Source organism: Chaetura pelagica, unplaced genomic scaffold (genome assembly GCF_000747805.2).
Source record: "Chaetura pelagica isolate M959 unplaced genomic scaffold, ChaPel_1.0 scaffold620, whole genome shotgun sequence".
Classification (NCBI taxonomy): Eukaryota; Metazoa; Chordata; class Aves; order Apodiformes; family Apodidae; genus Chaetura; species Chaetura pelagica.
Window position 1 is genome coordinate 13694 of NW_009951928.1, and position 16841 is coordinate 30534.

The 16841-nt window shown below is 46.4% G+C and overlaps 1 protein-coding gene across 1 annotated transcript in view; it reads left to right on the forward strand.

Moving 5' to 3' along the window:
* GALNT14 (polypeptide N-acetylgalactosaminyltransferase 14) overlaps positions 1–16841 on the forward strand; it is a gene marked incomplete at its 5' end in the record, with an annotated part of 38836 nt that overhangs the window by 11474 nt on the left and 10521 nt on the right. The window contains 6 exons of the mRNA XM_009996332.1: positions 2902–2989; positions 3674–3758; positions 6091–6194; positions 10980–11106; positions 15003–15095; positions 16395–16478. Of these exons, the coding sequence (XP_009994634.1) occupies positions 2902–2989; positions 3674–3758; positions 6091–6194; positions 10980–11106; positions 15003–15095; positions 16395–16478 (581 nt within the window). The remainder of the gene's footprint in view (positions 1–2901; positions 2990–3673; positions 3759–6090; positions 6195–10979; positions 11107–15002; positions 15096–16394; positions 16479–16841) is intronic.

Sequence of the window (16841 nt, forward strand, 5' to 3'; positions counted from 1 at the left end):
GCGTGGTGAGACAATTCCGGCTACCCCAGCTTATAGGGGAAAGTATAATCCTGTCTTACCTGCACACAAATCGCGACCCTATACGGGAACTGAGTCAGGCATATTCCTCCCCCCTCCTTCCCTCACTTAAATAAGTAAATAAGGTGTGTAACTAAGGTGTACCCATATATATTTCATGTGTTGTAATCACTCCTTTTGAACCTCCTGCCCCAAATTGCTTTGTTTTCCCCACAATAAACCGTGCATTTCGTTGGAAATATTAGTAAGCACTGAGCAAGTTATTCACTCGAAAAAGTTCAGGGCCAAGCCCTTGTCTCCTCTGTGTGAGGCAATACCCACGTGTGGAATCCTGATAAACGTAATACACTCCAAAAAGGAGATATAATAGGTCGCGGATCGCGACAGTATCTCATATCTTCTTGGGCATAGCAGCTACTCCTGCAGCTTTCCATGGTGGGAAATCATAGAATCCTAGAATCGTTAAGGTTGGAAGGGACCTTAAAGGTTATCAAGTTCCCGCCCTGCTTACCATGACCAGGGAACCCTACCACTAGACCAAGTTGCACAAAGCCTCATCCAACCTGGCCTTGAAAACCTCCAGGGATGAGGCATCAACAACCTCCCTGGGCAACCCAGTTTCTCACCATCCTTATAGTGAAGATTTTCTTCCTAATATCTATCCTAAATCTTCCCTCTCCCAGTTTAAAACCATTACCCCTTGTCCTATAACTGCCTTCTCAGATGAAAAGCCCCTCCCCAGCTTTCCTGTAGGCCCCCTTCAAGTACTGGAAGGCCACTACAAGGTCTCCCCAGAGCCTTCTCTTCCCTAGGCTGAACAGCCCCAATTCTTTTAGCCTGTCTTCATAGCAGAGGTGTTCCTTTGATCATCTTGGTGACCTTTCTCTGGAACCTTTCCATCTTTCTTGTGCTGAGGACACCAGAACTGTACGCAGTATTCCAGGTGGCGTCTGAGCACAGCAGAGGGGCAGAATGACCTCCCTGGCCCTGCTGGCCACGCTTCTTTTGATGCAAGCCCAGGATGCAGTTGCTCTCTGGGCTGCAAGCACACCCTGGTGGCTCATGTTGAGCTTCTCATCTAGTACCACTCCCAAGTCCTTCTCCTCAGGAATGCTCACAATCCGTTCTCCCCCCAGTCTGTATTTATGCCTGGGATTATGCTGACCCAGGCACAGAAACTTGCACTTGGCCTTGTTGAACTTCATGAGGTTGGCACTGGCCCATTTCTCCAGCCTGTCAAGGTCCCTCTGGATAGTGTCCCTTCCCTCTTGGGTGTCAACCACACCACACAGCTGGGTATCGTCAGCAAACTTGCTGAGGATACACTCAATCCCACTGTCCATATTTCCAACAAAGATGTTAAACAGCACTGGTTCCAGTAGTGACCCAGCTTCATAATAGCTGAGTAAATACAGATGTCCCCACAATATGGCAGGTTAAGTGAAGCAGGAAGAGGGTTGCGCTTTTCAAGGCTGGCGTTTTGCAGTAAGACACTCAGCCAAGACATAAAGGGCATTTTATAGGAAGTTGTGCCATGTAATGAGTAGGACTGCAATTGAAACTGAGGAAGGGTGTCAGCTAGTTAGAAGTGCTCACCAGTAAGATGCTTGAGGGACATTTTTTAAATTACTAGATAAGATCTTTACCCTCTACCCTGCAGTGTTCCGTGTGGAAAGCAGATGCCTGAAACCTTTCCCCTACCCTCTGGCAACTAAAGGATGTTGAGCTGGGGCAGTTTGGGAGGCATTGTGCAGCAGCTATGAGAGGTTTGAAAGGCTCACTGCACTTAAGCACAATATGGGTTTCTCAGTGAGGTACGTAGGTACAGTAGGTCTTGCCCTTCTAGTGGGATGTTTGACTTGGAAGAAAATCATATTAACATTCCTGACTTGATGTTGTTATAGAATTAAAAACTGTTTGTCCTACTCAGTTGGATAACCTGAGCACTACTCCAGGTCCCAGCTCACGGCCTTCGGTTCCTTCTTCCTAAGGCTGCATTTGAATACTTCTTTGTTAAAATTAATTTCTAAACCAAATATTTTCTGAGCAAGAAAGCAAGTGTGCTCTGCTGCTTTCCTTTGCATGGATGTGAAAAAATTATTTGGTTTGGCTAGGGTAAAACATTAAAGTTTGAGCTATAATTGGAGTTTGGGATTTTTTTTAAAGAGAAAGGGAGATAAGAGACCAGTCAAAGCTGTCAGAGTCTTTTCCTCCTGTAGATATTTTTCTTAATAACTGTTTGTATAATCTCTTTGTCCATAACAAGATGTTAAATAAATCACCACCAACTACTAAAAATAATTATGGTCTTTCTTTATAACCCTTTCATACCCTTGGAAAACTGTATACCCATAATTTGTACATTTTTAAAATGCTTGTATTTAAGCTGTTTGTTTGTGTTTTACCTCTGTCATTTCAACTGCCTGTTTGTTGCCTGAATTCTGAAATCCAATAAAAACTATTTAAGGGAAGTAGAAAGCGAATATGCTGATGAATTTGCAAAGGGCAGACAGAGCTTTGCATCCATTGAAGTTCAGTGCCCAGTACACACACAGTCTGCAGAGGGAGAGGCTGCGAGTGAATCTGAAGCCAGTGATAGGTGCTTGCTCAAGCAGCATGCAGTCTTCTTTCCCAGGAAAGAGCATGCCTGCCTTCCCAGGCCCCCAGGAATACCTATGCCACTTGGTGCTTTTTCCATCAGTTCCTTGGTTGAACTGATGTGATGACTGAGGAGGAGGAGACAGTGATGGGCACTCAACTCTGAGAAACCTGAAAGTCGCCAAGATTTCCAGCCACCTGGTGTCTCCAGGAGTTTTAGGCATCCCTTGACCAGTTTGAGTGGTGTGATCTGAAGCCATGGGTCATTTTTCATCTGCTTTTCAGGATCCCAGTCGAGTGGTCAGCCCTATCATTGACATCATCAACTTGGACACTTTTGCCTATGTGGCAGCTTCCTCAGACCTCAGAGGAGGTAAGTCCAAACTGCATGCATGCCCTGTGGGCATACATCTGTGGTGTGAACATGCAGTGGCCCCAGGAGCTGGTGGCTCTGCACTACAGAGCTGGCCTCTGCTCTCTTGCAAAAAGCACATTAGCACTGTTCAGTGCTTCCTGCTAGCTATTCAGGCTATTTTAGAGACAGGTAAGCGTGGCATGAGGAATAGTGTTTGCTACAGTGGGTAAGGCAGTCAAGCATGAAAGAAGGGTCATGTCAAAGCTTCCCTTGGCAGCAATGTAAGCTGGGCTGCCAGCAAGAGGAGGTGAGGTTTGTCTAGGCAACAAATAGAGGATGAGACCATAACACTTAATAGTATGTCTGTGCTATTTGTAGCATGCAGTATCCATGAGTACATGATACATGAGTATCGGTGTACACAAGGGGACAAAGTGAGGTTTCAGCAGCAGCTTTAATTCTGATTTTTCCTGCCTGGAGTGCTGAACTTGGCAATTGTAATGCAATATGTTATTTCTTGTTCATATGCAGTAGTAAAATATGTTAGTTGTTGAACTCTTTTGCCAAGAGCTGTATCTCTGAGGCTCAAGTCACAGAGGAAGTGGGGAAAACATTCCATTGAACATGGTTTTGCAGCCTCCATCGCCTCCTAATCCATACCATTTCTAATTTTCCGATGATATTTCTCTCCTTTGGTTTTAGGTTTTGACTGGAGTCTGCATTTCAAATGGGAGCAGCTTTCCCCAGAGCAGAAAGCCAAACGACTTGATCCCACTGAACCCATTAAGTAAGTCAAGAGGATTAAGGAGGCAGCTGAGGAACTTGGGGCAGGACAAGCATCTCATCTGACCTCATGTGTGTCACCATGCACCACAGCAGTGTGATGTTCCTTCCAGTACAACTCTGAACTTCTAATACCTATAGTGAGCTCCTGGCTATCTTGGGTTTTGCAGTACAGCTTCACCTCCCAACATGAAAGTCTGAAGGTTGCTACAGAGGTAGAAGGGGTATATTTATGGTTATTTGTCTTTTGGTAATACTAAGGAGGCTGAATGTGATTAGGAGAAAAACCGAATGCTCAAGATTGCTGCTTCTCTCAGCTCAGCTATCACTTAGAAATAAGGTAGTGTCCTTGGCCAGCTTGATAAAACATAGTGTCTAGTCCAGCCTTTTCAGATCAGTGCTGCTCTCCCAGACTTTGCTGAAGCCTCCTCAGACATACAGGATGTGCACAAGATAGCAAAACTGAACAGCATCTGTCCCAATGCTATGGAATGAAGGAAGTCCCTCATTGTGCTGGAAACCTCTCCTGGCAGCAAGCCGAGAGCTGGTGTCTGCATCCCTAGCCATGAAGCACTGTAGTGTGTGGCATGGAGGAGAACCGGTGTTTGGGGAAGCTCAGGACCTCAGAAGGCTCACAGGGGAGTAAAGTACTCCTCCTTTGGATGCTGTTGTTAACAGGAGCTCTCGTTGACTTCCTGAAGGCTCATGTTCCAGGTTGTTCTCCCTTGCAGGACACAGTGGGGACTCACCTGGGGACAGCAGTCACCCCAGCTGCTCCCAAGCCTACTGCAATTGAATGGAGACAGGACTTGTGCTAGTAAATGGAAAGTCTCCTTGAGCTATCTTCTGGGCCTGCCCTCCCCACCTCCACAAACCTTCTCTGTGCAGTTTTCCTAGCTAATCCAAAGAATGAAAAATAACCGTGTTTCGAAATAAAGATCACACAGCTAGTGATGGCTTTTAAAAAGCTCTTCTGAATTGGCTCTGCCTATGCCTCCCCAGTGGAATAGTGCTCTTAATAGGCTGATTTCCAGCAAAAAGCCCATCTGAGTGAATAATCCCCTGAGCGCTAAGTGTATTTTTGATGCTGAAGTGTACAATCAGGGCTGTGAACTTTGTGTTTGTAGGAGTCGTGTTGCATAAGCCAGTCATTAACTGCTAGGCAATTTATGATTGACAGCACCAAACCCAGTTTGGCGGGTTTTTTGGTAGCAGGGGAAGGGCCCCAGGTAAGAAGCTGAGAAGCTTCCCCTGCTCCAAACCCAGCCAAGGAGCCATTACAGGGACAATAGATGCGCCTCTGTGATTAACATACAAAAGAACTGATGTAACACCTGAGCAGAGAAGCAAGTGGGAAAAGAAGAGCTGTGCTGGAGGAGAGTGGTCCTGATGGCTGGTGAGGAAGAAGGAGAAGAAGGTGCCCAAGTGAAAGTTTCCTTGCAACCCATGGTGAAATGGCAGCTGTCCCCCTGCACTCATGGAGGAACGTGGTGGAACATTCCCTGAAGGCGCCAGAAGGGGAGAACTTGGCCAGTGGACTCGGATTTTGTGGCCAGTGGACTCTGATTTGCTGCCAGTGGACTCTGATTACGCAGCTTTGGAAGACCCCGGCGCCAGGGGAGGTGACTGTTCCTGAAGCAACGTGTGACTCTGTGAGAAGCCCATGCTAGTGCAGCTCCAAACCTCATGGGAAGGACTTAGGAAGGAGAGGTTCGTGGAGGACTCTCTCCCATAGGAGGGACCCCGTGGGGAAGCAATGAAGGACTGTAAGGAATCCTTCTCCCTGAGGAGGAAGGAGCAGCATGAACCACCAGCCTGTGAACTGACTCTAAATCCCATCCCCCTGTGCTGCTGGGGGGAAGGAGGGAGAGAAACCTGGGAAGAATAGAGGGATGGGCTAACATATGCAAGCCCTGCTCTTAGTGTTTTCTGTGTCTTGTGTGTGTTTGATTAGTATGAAATTAAATTATTTTTTCCCAAGTTGAGTCAGTTTTGCCTGGGACCTTAATTGGTGAAGAACCCTCCTTGTCCTTTGTCTCAACGCATGAGCTTTGTCCTCCTCATCCCAGAGTGTGTGTGTGGTGGGGTGGGAGGAGGCGGGTTGAGTGAGCTGCCATATGGCTGTTCCTTTGTTGTCGTGTTGGGCCCAAACCACACCAGAAGCTGAAAGAAAGGCATAGATACTTTTTGAGGTGTGTTGTCCTTGTTTGGTGAGAAGGAGACACATAGGTAATGTCCTAATGAGGGAGGAGGCAAAGTAAAAGGCTGCTTCTCTGCATCCAAGTGCTGCAACAGTATTTGAGAGTATGTCCCCTCTTCCCTTACCTATTCTGCAGGACTCCCATCATTGCCGGAGGGCTATTTGTGATCAACAAGGCCTGGTTCAATCACCTGGGGAAATATGACAGTGCCATGGACATCTGGGGTGGGGAGAACTTTGGTAAGTCGCTCTTCTTTCTATGCCTTGCTGTGTTTGCTTCTCTTCCTGAGTCATATCAGATGGATACAAGGTCATTTTGGACTTCACTTTCAATGCTCTGCATGGTTTCCCTCACATTCATGGGTTATAGTCTGCAGTGAGCAGGGGATCCAACAACATGAATGATGGGAAGTGAGCAATTGTTAGTACTTGGGACTCCTTTCTTTCAATGTCACTTTGATTTTGTATAGGCAAATACCCTAAACCATAGAGTTTTCAGCTTTGGTGTTATGAACAGATGAGAGAATATTCCTATTAGTTTCTGATCTTATTTTATCATTAATAAAGCAAAGATGCATCTTACTCTGTTGTCCGATGGCAACATTTCAAATCTATAAACTAAGGCTTCCCTGAATTTGCAGAGTGCCTGAAACAGTAGCTCCATCAACATGCTGTGAGCAGGTGGCAAAGCAAAATGACTGCTTTTCCATTCCTTTATCACTAGATGGCTGAGCACTACCAGGCTCTTTTTGACCCTGACATCTTTCCTGCATGGAAAAAAAAATAAAAAAAAATTTAAGAGCTGACCTAAGTTCAGTCACCTCTGCCCATTATCATGGGGCAAAGTGGGCATTAAGAAATCTCCTGCATGCAAACATGAAAGAGGTGACAGCCTGTTCCTTGTCTCCCATGTCAAGTGAAGCTGGGTCAGGCTGGGCTGTTTTCTCTTTGAAGCCATAGTGATACTGCATATCAGAGCAATAGACTGTATCCCAGGAAAGAAGAGGGAGGCACCTAATGTCTGGGAGACAGACCAGAACGTGGTTTTAATAGCTCACACGTCTTTGGAATATGACTAGCAAGGAAGGAAGGATCTTGTGTCTTAACGCTTACAGCAATGCTGTCAGTCATCCAAGGGAGCAGATGCTTCTGCCTTGTAGTAACCCATCCGCAGTTGTTTCCTTCATATGCCTTTTTCCTCTTGCATATTTTATTTATTTATATCTTGCAGTAGGATCTCTGGCCCTTATGCTTTCTGTTTGTGAGTGGGTGTCTTGTCACCAATCTGATCCAAAGCAGAGTCTTCTCTGAAGAAACCTTGGAGAGAGCAGCAACTTTCCCACCTCTCCCCCTCAATCAATGGCCCAAACAAAGCATTCAAGAAAGGAACTAGACAGGAGGAGAGGGTCTGCTGTCCTGTGCCTGACCCACTGTCTCTCTCTGCTCCTCACTCTTCTCTGACAGCAGCCAGCAGGAGCTGCTCCTGTGTCATCAACAGTGGCAGGATAGCCTGCCCTCCAAAAAGCTCAGTCCTGGCAGCTTGTCCAATGTTCTGCAGCAGCAGGTGTTGTGCTCCTTACATGTGGTTATGGCCCATCCTAGGTAGCGCCATGTTTTCCTTGCTGGTGCTATGCCCCAGGAGGCTGGTCCTCACTACACAGGCACTGGGTGTGCTGCCTCTGGCATCAACACAAGGAAACAAGGTGAAGAATGGTCTAGGCAGGTTGACACTGCAAGAAGAAAAGAGCAGGTCTGCTTAGCAGCAGGGCAGCTCCTGTCTTACCCATCACCTTGAGAGCAGAAGCATTCCTGGCTCAAAGCTGCATCTCCTGCAGCTCCAGGGATCATCCCTACCTGCTGAAACCTGTGCTTTAATTGCTTCTACTGGGACCAGAGCAGGGTCTTCAGGGTGCAATGTGTCTGTAGTAGAGAGCTCAGACTCCTCACCATCTCCAGCCTTTCCAGCACTAGGTTCTCATTCTGGTTTGCAGTGCACAGAGATCACCTCATCCCACTTCTTTATTATGCTTTAAATTAAGAGCAGACAGGGATTGAATAGTGCAGGGTCTTTCCCTCATAGCACTTCAGAGAGCTGCACTTCCCCTGGGCTGAGCAGAAGAACCACAGGAGGGTAAGGTACAAAGCAACAGCCATTCTGTGGCTTGCAGCTCCTCAGCTCATTGCCTCCCTTCACTGGACACCCTTCTGACTTACTTGGCAGCACTGGCAGGGTGACTGACATGGTGACACGCAGGCAAAAAAAACAAGCCATGTGCAAGGGCTTAGAGCAGCTGTGTCCTGCTGTAATCTCATGTCCCTGCAGCTGTGATTAAGGTTTCTCCTCATATAGCATCAGAACATGCACAAGGGCAAGTTTTAATGGCCTGTTAATACCAAGCACTGTGGAAAGTGGTGAGGCTCCAGATGCTGTTGCAGCTCTTGCCTGTAAACATAGTGGTGGAGGGAAGGGGATTTCAGGAAAAGAAGGCTACTTCCTGCTGTGCTTTACAACCCAGCCTTTGCTGACCCCTGCTGTCAGGGCCAGCTATTGGAGATGGGCTCAAGCTTTGAATTTTGGATCTGGGCATCAAAGGCAAAAGAACTTTCCAGCTGTGTCAGCTTCCCATTTCCAACAGCTCAGGAGCAGGCTGGCGTGTTGCAAGCAGGGATTGGAGTGACATGAATCTGGCTTCCACCTCTGCAGCAATGTGCACCTTGTGGCTGGGCCTTGTGTGCTTTGGAGGTCTGGGCTCTAATTATACTTTACTCCCTGAAGCAGTGAGTTGTTTCTGAAAGGATGGCAGCCTTGTGGGCCAGCTGTGCCTGCCATTGGAGTAGGAGAAGTCCTGTCCACACTGCCAGAATGGACTTACCACCACAGGTACCTTGTCTTGCTCACATCTGGCCTGGAGCAAGTCGTTCTTATGCTGGCATTTATGAGGCCTGAGCATGAGCTGGCAAAGAAAATGGGTGGCTGCTTGTCTCACTTCTGTCATTAAATGTGGCAGGAGGGAGAGTGAAAAGGAATTTGTCATTTTGGAGTAGATATCACAGATTCATATAATCATTTAGGTTGGAAAAGAACTTTAAGATCATCAAGTCCAACCTTTAACCCTACTATACCATGTTCACCCCTAAACCATATCTCCAAGCACCACATCTATATGACTTTTAAATGCATCCAGGGATGGTGATGCAACCACCTGTCTGGGCAGCCTATTCCAAAGCCTGACAACTCTTTCTGATTTTTTTTTTTTCATAATGTCCAGCCTAAGCCTGGTATAGCTTTAGGCCTTTCCCTCTTGTCCTACCACTGTTTACTCATGAGAAGAGACCAGCACCTACCTCTCTGCAGTGTAATTTCACGTAGTTGTAGAGAGTGATAATGTCTCCCCTCAGCCTGTTTTTCTTTAGACCAAATAGCCCCATTTCTCTCAGATACTCATCATAAGTCTTGTTCTCTAGGCCTTTCACCAACCTAGTTGCTCTCCTCTGCACCCGATCCAGCACCTTGATGTCTTTCTTGTATTGAGGTGCCCAAAACTGAACACAGTACTCAAAGTGAGATCTCACCAATGCTGAGTACAGGGGAAGTATCTCTTCCCTAGACCTGCTTGCCACACTATTTCTAATAGAAGGCAGGATGGCATTGGCCTTCTGTAATTCTGTGAGGTAATTGATAATTATGTTAAACAGAAGTTGTCCCAACACTGAGCCCTGAGGAACTCGGCTTGTGACTGGCTGCCAGCTGGATTTAGCTCCATACACCACTGTTCTCTGGACCTGGCCAGGCAGCCAGTGTTTTATCAAACAGACGGCATGCCCATCCAAGCCATGAGCTCATTTTTTAATGAGAATGCTGTGGGAGACAGTGTCAAAGCCTTTACAGAATTCCAGGTAGACAATATCCACAGCCTTTCCCTCATCCACCAGGCAGGTCATCTTGTCATAGAAGGAGATCAGGTTCGTTAAGTAGGACCTGCCTTTCATAAACCCATGCTGACTGGGCCTGATCACCTGGTTGTTCTCTGCGTGGTGCATAATAACACAAGATTATTTGCTCCATAATCATATGTGCTATGTATAGCTCTAGATTGTCAACAGATGATGAAATAGGATGCGAAGAACAGCAGAAGCCTTTTCTTTTTTATTTTATTTCTTTTCTATGCTGGTTCTGACTAAGCATGACTGCCTGACAATATAGCTGCAGATTCATAGCTTCACAGGCGTTAGGACCAGATGGACTCATTAGATCAGCTGTTCTGCTCACTTCTCCTACCTTGCTAGCTAGGTTTTAATCCAGCTCCCTGCCAAGAGCCCCATAACTTCTGGTTGCAATTGTGCCACAGGCTTGTTTTCTTCCAGAAGGGCCTTGTGGATCACCCAAAGATCAGCTCGAGGCAACCAGGAAACATTTCCCATACTGACAACCTATCTAGATTTTTGGGATAATTGCTTCCACGACCGAGCTTTGATTGTGTGAAGGTGTGTGCCTTATTGGTCTGCAACATCGGTGCTCATGGCCTACAGTATATGCTGGGCAGGGTAAGCTCCTCTCCCCTTTGGTACAGTTGTTGGATGCACAGCTCTCTGTCCACTTTGCAGAATCAAGAGTGGATTCATAATGACCATTGTCATCATTAAGAAACAGAATTCATGGCCTCTCCTGGTGAATTTGACAGCCCTTTGTAGGGAAGTGACTCTGAAATAGGCAGTGTGGAAGTAATGATGGGAGCGCAAAACAGGCAAGAGGGTTCTGTGATGTAGGCAGGGCTGCATGAAAAGGGGCCTATTTACAATCTCGCTCTTGTCATTGTGATGGCACCTGCTGTACTACAGACAGCTTTCAAGTGCCCTGATTTCAAGCAGTTTTCAAGAAGCTTTGAAATACATTTTTAAGGAGACTCCCCTCTGGTAATTGATTTACCCCAGTTTAATGTGGCAGAGGAGGAAGTGAGAGTTAATACCAGGATCCAGCCTTCTCTAGGACAGAAAGACAAAATACTGCAGCTGTGTTTCTTGTAGAAATCTCTTTCCGTGTGTGGATGTGTGGAGGGAGCCTGGAAATCATCCCCTGCAGTCGTGTTGGACATGTCTTCCGGAAGAAACATCCGTACATCTTTCCAGAGGGAAATGCCAATACATACATTAAGTAAGTGTTTTGTGCTTGCTTAGTTTTTATGAGGTGGAATAAGGCTGCCTTGTTGGGAGGGGGAGCAGAGAAGATGGGGAGGAAAGTGTGCTTGGAAAATTTTGAAATATCCCTGGGCAGAAATCTCTTGAGCCAAAGAAAAGCAAGCCATTATGACTCTCCCTTAGCATTTCTACAGTGTTGAGAATATGACAAAAATAGGACACTTACATGGTACCTTTCATCATCACAGAAGTAGAGGGATGGCCCCAGCATCTCCCTGAGCCTTAGCTGCTGTAGTAGCAAAAGGTTTTAGACCCTAAGGTCATCAGAACATATTTATAATGACCTGAAATCAGGCTGCCAGCAATGTCTGTCAGTACTCAGTGACCTTAGCTGGGGACTGAGCATGGCTCAGAAAGTTTGGTTACTGATGCCTCTCAGGGAGGGGAGCCAAGCAGTGTGCCAGAGTGGGTGGCTTTGCCTCCAGGCTAGTGGCTGCAGCAGGCAATGGGCTGCACCTTGCTAGTGGGGGTACTGAAGGAACTGCCAGGTGTCCCAGCTGAAGGGGTCCTATCCTCACATGTAGGAACATAGACTGAATCAGGTACTGAAATGGCTGGATGAAACGGGCTAAGATCCTGGGAAGAGCAGGCAAGGAAAGAGGCAATCCAGCAGTGGAAATCAGCACAGGAAAGATGATGGGAACAGGTAGTGAAGTCAGGAAACATTTCCTCCTTTATTTAGAGCATGAAGCTGAAGCTTGTGCATTAAGTAAATAACACAGAAAAACACCAGGGGCACTTACAATTGACGCAGGGTTGCTTCTCAGCTAAGCAGCATCGGTGTGTGTTTACACACCAGACATCCCTTATAGTATGGCTTCCCCAGAGTTATAAAGAGCCAACAGCATTAATTGTGAAGACGCAGCACCTGCAGGGGGGGTACCCCTTCCCAGGGCTCCCTGCAGCTTCCCCACACTTTACATGAGACACTGAACTGGGGAAGTGCAAATTACGTCTCACTGTTATGTCTAATACACCATTTTGAACAGCATGAGGGTCAGAAAGAGGATCTGTCACCTTGCTTCAAAATGACAGCAATGAAGGGCACAACACATTGCTGGCATCAAGGAGGAGGGCAAAAATTTGAGAGTGACAAGGAGGGCTCTTGTTTTCAATAGTGAAATAAGACTCCTACAGATCAAACTGGGATGCAGCAGAATCTCCACTGTCAAGAGTCACTGTGAACTTGAGTGAAAGGGCAGTTTCTGTATTGCATCATCTGCAGGAGAAGCAAAGAAGCGCTTGAATGGGCCCAGCTCTTGTGGCTGCGCCTCAAGCACAGGCCCATGGAGGCTTCAGGGAGGTCTAAACCACCATCCAGGTGTGAGGGTTGGCATTTATCCCAGTATTTCTTGTAAACCTGAATGAGATCAGGAATCCAGTGAGAAAAGCCCTGCACAACTGGGTAAGAGGATCATAGAATTTGGAGGATCATAGTTGGAAGAGATCTCAAAGATCATCTAGTTCCAGTCACCTGTATGCACAAGGACACCTCCCATTAGACCAGGTTGCACAAAGCCCCATCCAACCTGACCTTCAACACGTCCGGTGATGGGGCATCCAAAACTTCTCTGGGCAACCTCTTCCAGCATCTTGGCACCATCCTCATTGTAAGAAATGGCTTATGTCCAATCTAAGTCTAGCCTCTTTCAGTTTAAAACCATTTGCCCTTGTCCTGCCACTACAGTCCCTGGTAGAAAGTCTTTCACCATGCTCCATTTGTATATTGAAAGGCTGCAATAAGGTCTCCCCGGAGGCTTCTCCAAGCTGACCAACTCCAACTCTCGCTCTTTCTTCACGGGGGAAGTGTCCCAACCTTTTGACAGTACAGCCTTTTATCTATCACATTAACTACCCCAGACCTGGTTTGAGACATCTGCAAAACTGACTTGTTAAATCTCACTGACCCACTGCAAGGTGCTTTACTACACTGCCATCACAGTCCTCTACAAATACCGCATGCAATCTAAAATAAATGCTATTACTCATCTTTAGACCTGCTGCCACTTTCTTCTCTGTGTATTATGGTCTCACAACTATGAACAGCACAGAGACAGCTGTAAAGAAAAGCCTTTATTTTAGTGCATCTCCTCACTGAGGCTTACGACCGGACACTTCCAAGGGGGCAGCCACAACCTCTGAGGGTAATCTGTTCCAGTATCTCACCACCATCACAGTCGATAGTTTCTTCCTAATATCTAATCTAAGTCTAGCCTCTCAATTTGAAGCCATCCTCACTTGTTCTATCACTACATGCCCTGGTAAAAAGTCCCACCCCAGCTTTCCTGTAGCCCCTTCTTAGGTACTCTAAGGCCCCGGGCCTTCTCATCTCCAGGCTGAACAACACCAACTGTCTCAGCCTGTCTTCCTAGGAAAGGTGCTCCAGCACTCTGATCATCTTTGTGGGCTTCCTTTGGACTTGCTGCAGCAGGTCCATATCCTTCTTATGCTGGGGGCTCCAGAGTACTCCACAGAACGCCACAGTACTCCTGGTGGAGTCTCACAAGAGCAGAGTGAAGAGGGAGATTCACTTCCTCTCACCTGCTTGCCATGCTTCTTTTGATGCAACCCAGGATACAGTTGCCTTTCTAGGCTGCAAGTGCACATTGCTTGCTCATGTTGAGCTTTTCATCAACCGACACCCCAAAGTTCTTCTCCTCTGGGCTGTTGGCCACACCACACAGCTTGGTGTTTTCTTAGGTCGATTTAGACACTGACTAGCATTTCTAAGAGCACTTAAACTATTACAGTGAACACTAAGAAGAGAACAGAAAGCACTATGAATCAGCAAGGGACTGAAAAGCATTCTGGAGAAACACATCTGTAGGCATTAGGAACTGGGATTTTAGTAACTTTATGGTATCTATCAGCCTTAAACTTAGACAGAGAGGAGAAGCAGCTTCCAGCAACTTGAGACTATGTGGTACCTGTTTGGTATCTGTTTAAACAGAGATGTTAACACAAAATATGTCCATCTTTCTGCCAGATACTGATTCTTTTTTTTCCCACACAGCCTCTTCTTCAGTGCAAGACACATCTTAGGCTCCAGTGTTGTGCTGGGTTCATGTGCAGACTATCTCCTGTTCTGGCTGTGTGGGATTTGGCTGTGTCGGAGCCTGTCCTGTGGCACCAGCAGCCCAGTGGCAGATAGCAATACCTTGGAGGCACTGGTCTGCCTTGGAGTAGGAGCTTGTAGGACTCCCCAGACCTGGGCAGGGATAGGCAGATAGGCATGGAACAACAAAGCCATTTGCAAGGAGATTTAGAGTCATCTGAATCTAACAGAAGACTTTCTGAAGTTCATAAACCTTATGCAGACATGTGACTGATGTGGAAGACTGACATTTATGCTACAACACTATGGCCACAACACTTTAGTTTTTAGTGGTACAACATTTTAGGTTTTCCCTCAGTGAAATCTAGGGGTGCAAAGGAGGAGAATCCATACGAGATTGACACAGTGGAAATATTTTCCTTCAATCTTTGGCAAATTTAGCATTGCTTTTCAGAGTTCCATCCAGCCACTAAATAAAACACCAGGCATGCCTGTCTGGGAGATGACACTCCAGAGGAGCATCTGTTGTGAGTCTGGTGGATGCAAAGCATCCAGGTGAGTTTGAAATAGTGAATTCTTCACCCAAGCTTTGGCTTGCTGTGTTCGGCCCCTGGAGTAATGAGGAGAAGGAGTACCTCCACTAGTAGTGAAAAGTGGGCTGGCTCAAAGGTGGTTTGAGTGGAGCCAAAGTCCAAATTGAGGGTGGGACGAGAGCTGGTTGAATTTGTTGATGCGTTTCAGAAAATGTCACTTTAGAGATTTCCTTGGTTTCATCTTTCTTTTGTTGCCTCTTTTAGAAACACCAAGCGCACAGCAGAGGTGTGGATGGATGAATTCAAGCAGTACTACTATGCAGCTCGTCCTGCAGCCCAGGGGAGACCTTATGGAAAGTAAGTGTCTTTCTTTGCTTGATGTGCTCTCTCTGTGCCCTGTCTGTGCTTTCCCTGCTGCAGCGGGTGTTCACTGTGACATGTCTCTGCTGCAGAAACCCGCCTACATTGTTTCTGTATTAATGCTCAACCAAATGATAGGCAGATGCTGTGAGCACAGCAATGAAATGTATAAACAGCTAGTTTATATGCGGTGCTAGTTTATCGCAGTGAATTAACTGGGATTAACTGAATGGCAGTGCGGGAAAATCCCCTCTGCCTATGTCTGGTCTTGACAAGTAGAGGGACTTCTGGTCCCAGAGTGGAGTTTGGGGAGGGGAGTCCACGGGTCTTGCTGGCAGCTGAGGGGCTGAGGGAAGATAATCTAATTTTGACTCCACTAAGACTTTATCGGAAAGTGCTTTGTGTTCAGGGAGTTTGCCATTCATTCTGTGAACAGTCAGGAATGCTTCCCCACCAGGGAGGTCAGTACATATTTTTGTTAATTTCTCATTTTCATATGCTCTTCCTTTCTTTAGAAGGTTTCCTTTGGACCACAGTGGGTTCCAAATCCAACCGCAAATTCCTTCTGACTATTCTTCCATTTATAAGGGAAATAAATTGAAATCCTGGTGGATTTCGCCACTGGAACAGGTTTCCTAGAGAGGTGGTGGAGGCCCCATCCCTGGAGACATTCAAGGTCAGGCTTTATGGGGCTCTGAGCAGTCTGGTCTAGTTGGAGATGTCCCTGCTTATTTTATTCACAGATGGAGGCTGGAGTTTGAAAATGTGCAGCATGATCCCTCAGCAGAAATTTGACCCTGGTTAGGAAAAGAAAAAAGTATTTTGCTGTATGGTTAACTTCTGCTGACTTAAAGAGGTATTTAGGGGCTCTTGTGAATCAAGGCCTTCTGTAGTGCTGTAAACCAAGAGTAACTTATAATAGCATATATTAATTTCCTAGTACATTAATATATTGAATTAATGCTTATTGCTTATAGTAGATAGCATACATATATTTACTAATAATTTATGTTACTGTACATTTCCATGAACCTTTTATCCACCACACTCCAAACTCCTTGTTAAAGTGTCAATATGTCATCATTATGCCATTTTACCAAGTGAGAACTCCAAAGAGACAGACGTAAAAATGATTGACTCAGCTCATGCAGCACATAGCAGAAAACCGAGTGACTGATGCTCTTGTGTTTGCTGTCTGTGCATAACTATTGGGCTTCTTCCAGATTTCCTTTTCTGGTGCATTGAGGATCACCTTCATTATTTCCATTGTATGTCTATGAGATTTTTTTCCAACAGCATCCAGAGCAGAGTGGAACTGCGGAAGAGGTTGAAATGCCACAGCTTCAAATGGTACCTGGAAAACGTTTATCCTGAACTTCGGTATGGATGTTATCTTCATCTTCATCTGCTAGAGAGCAGGCCAGCAGGATGCCCCCATCCCTCCTGCCCTGACAGGGCTTTCCCCTGTCCCTCTAGTCCCCACGCTTCCCTCCTGTTCCAGAGACACAGGCACCACCTCCCTTGGGCTTCACAGAAGGGCATAGTGAATTTTGTGCTGGCTTTAAATATGACTTACTCACAGTGTGATGTGATTAATTTGTGATTCTGCTTTCTCTACGTGGTCTTGCAGACTCTGTGGCTCTTTGCTGCAAGGCTGATGAGGGGGAAAGCACCAGTGATTTTGGCTCTTGGGGCTTTCTTGGGTATCCTCCTGCCCGTGGTGGAGGACAGGTGGTGTAGGGA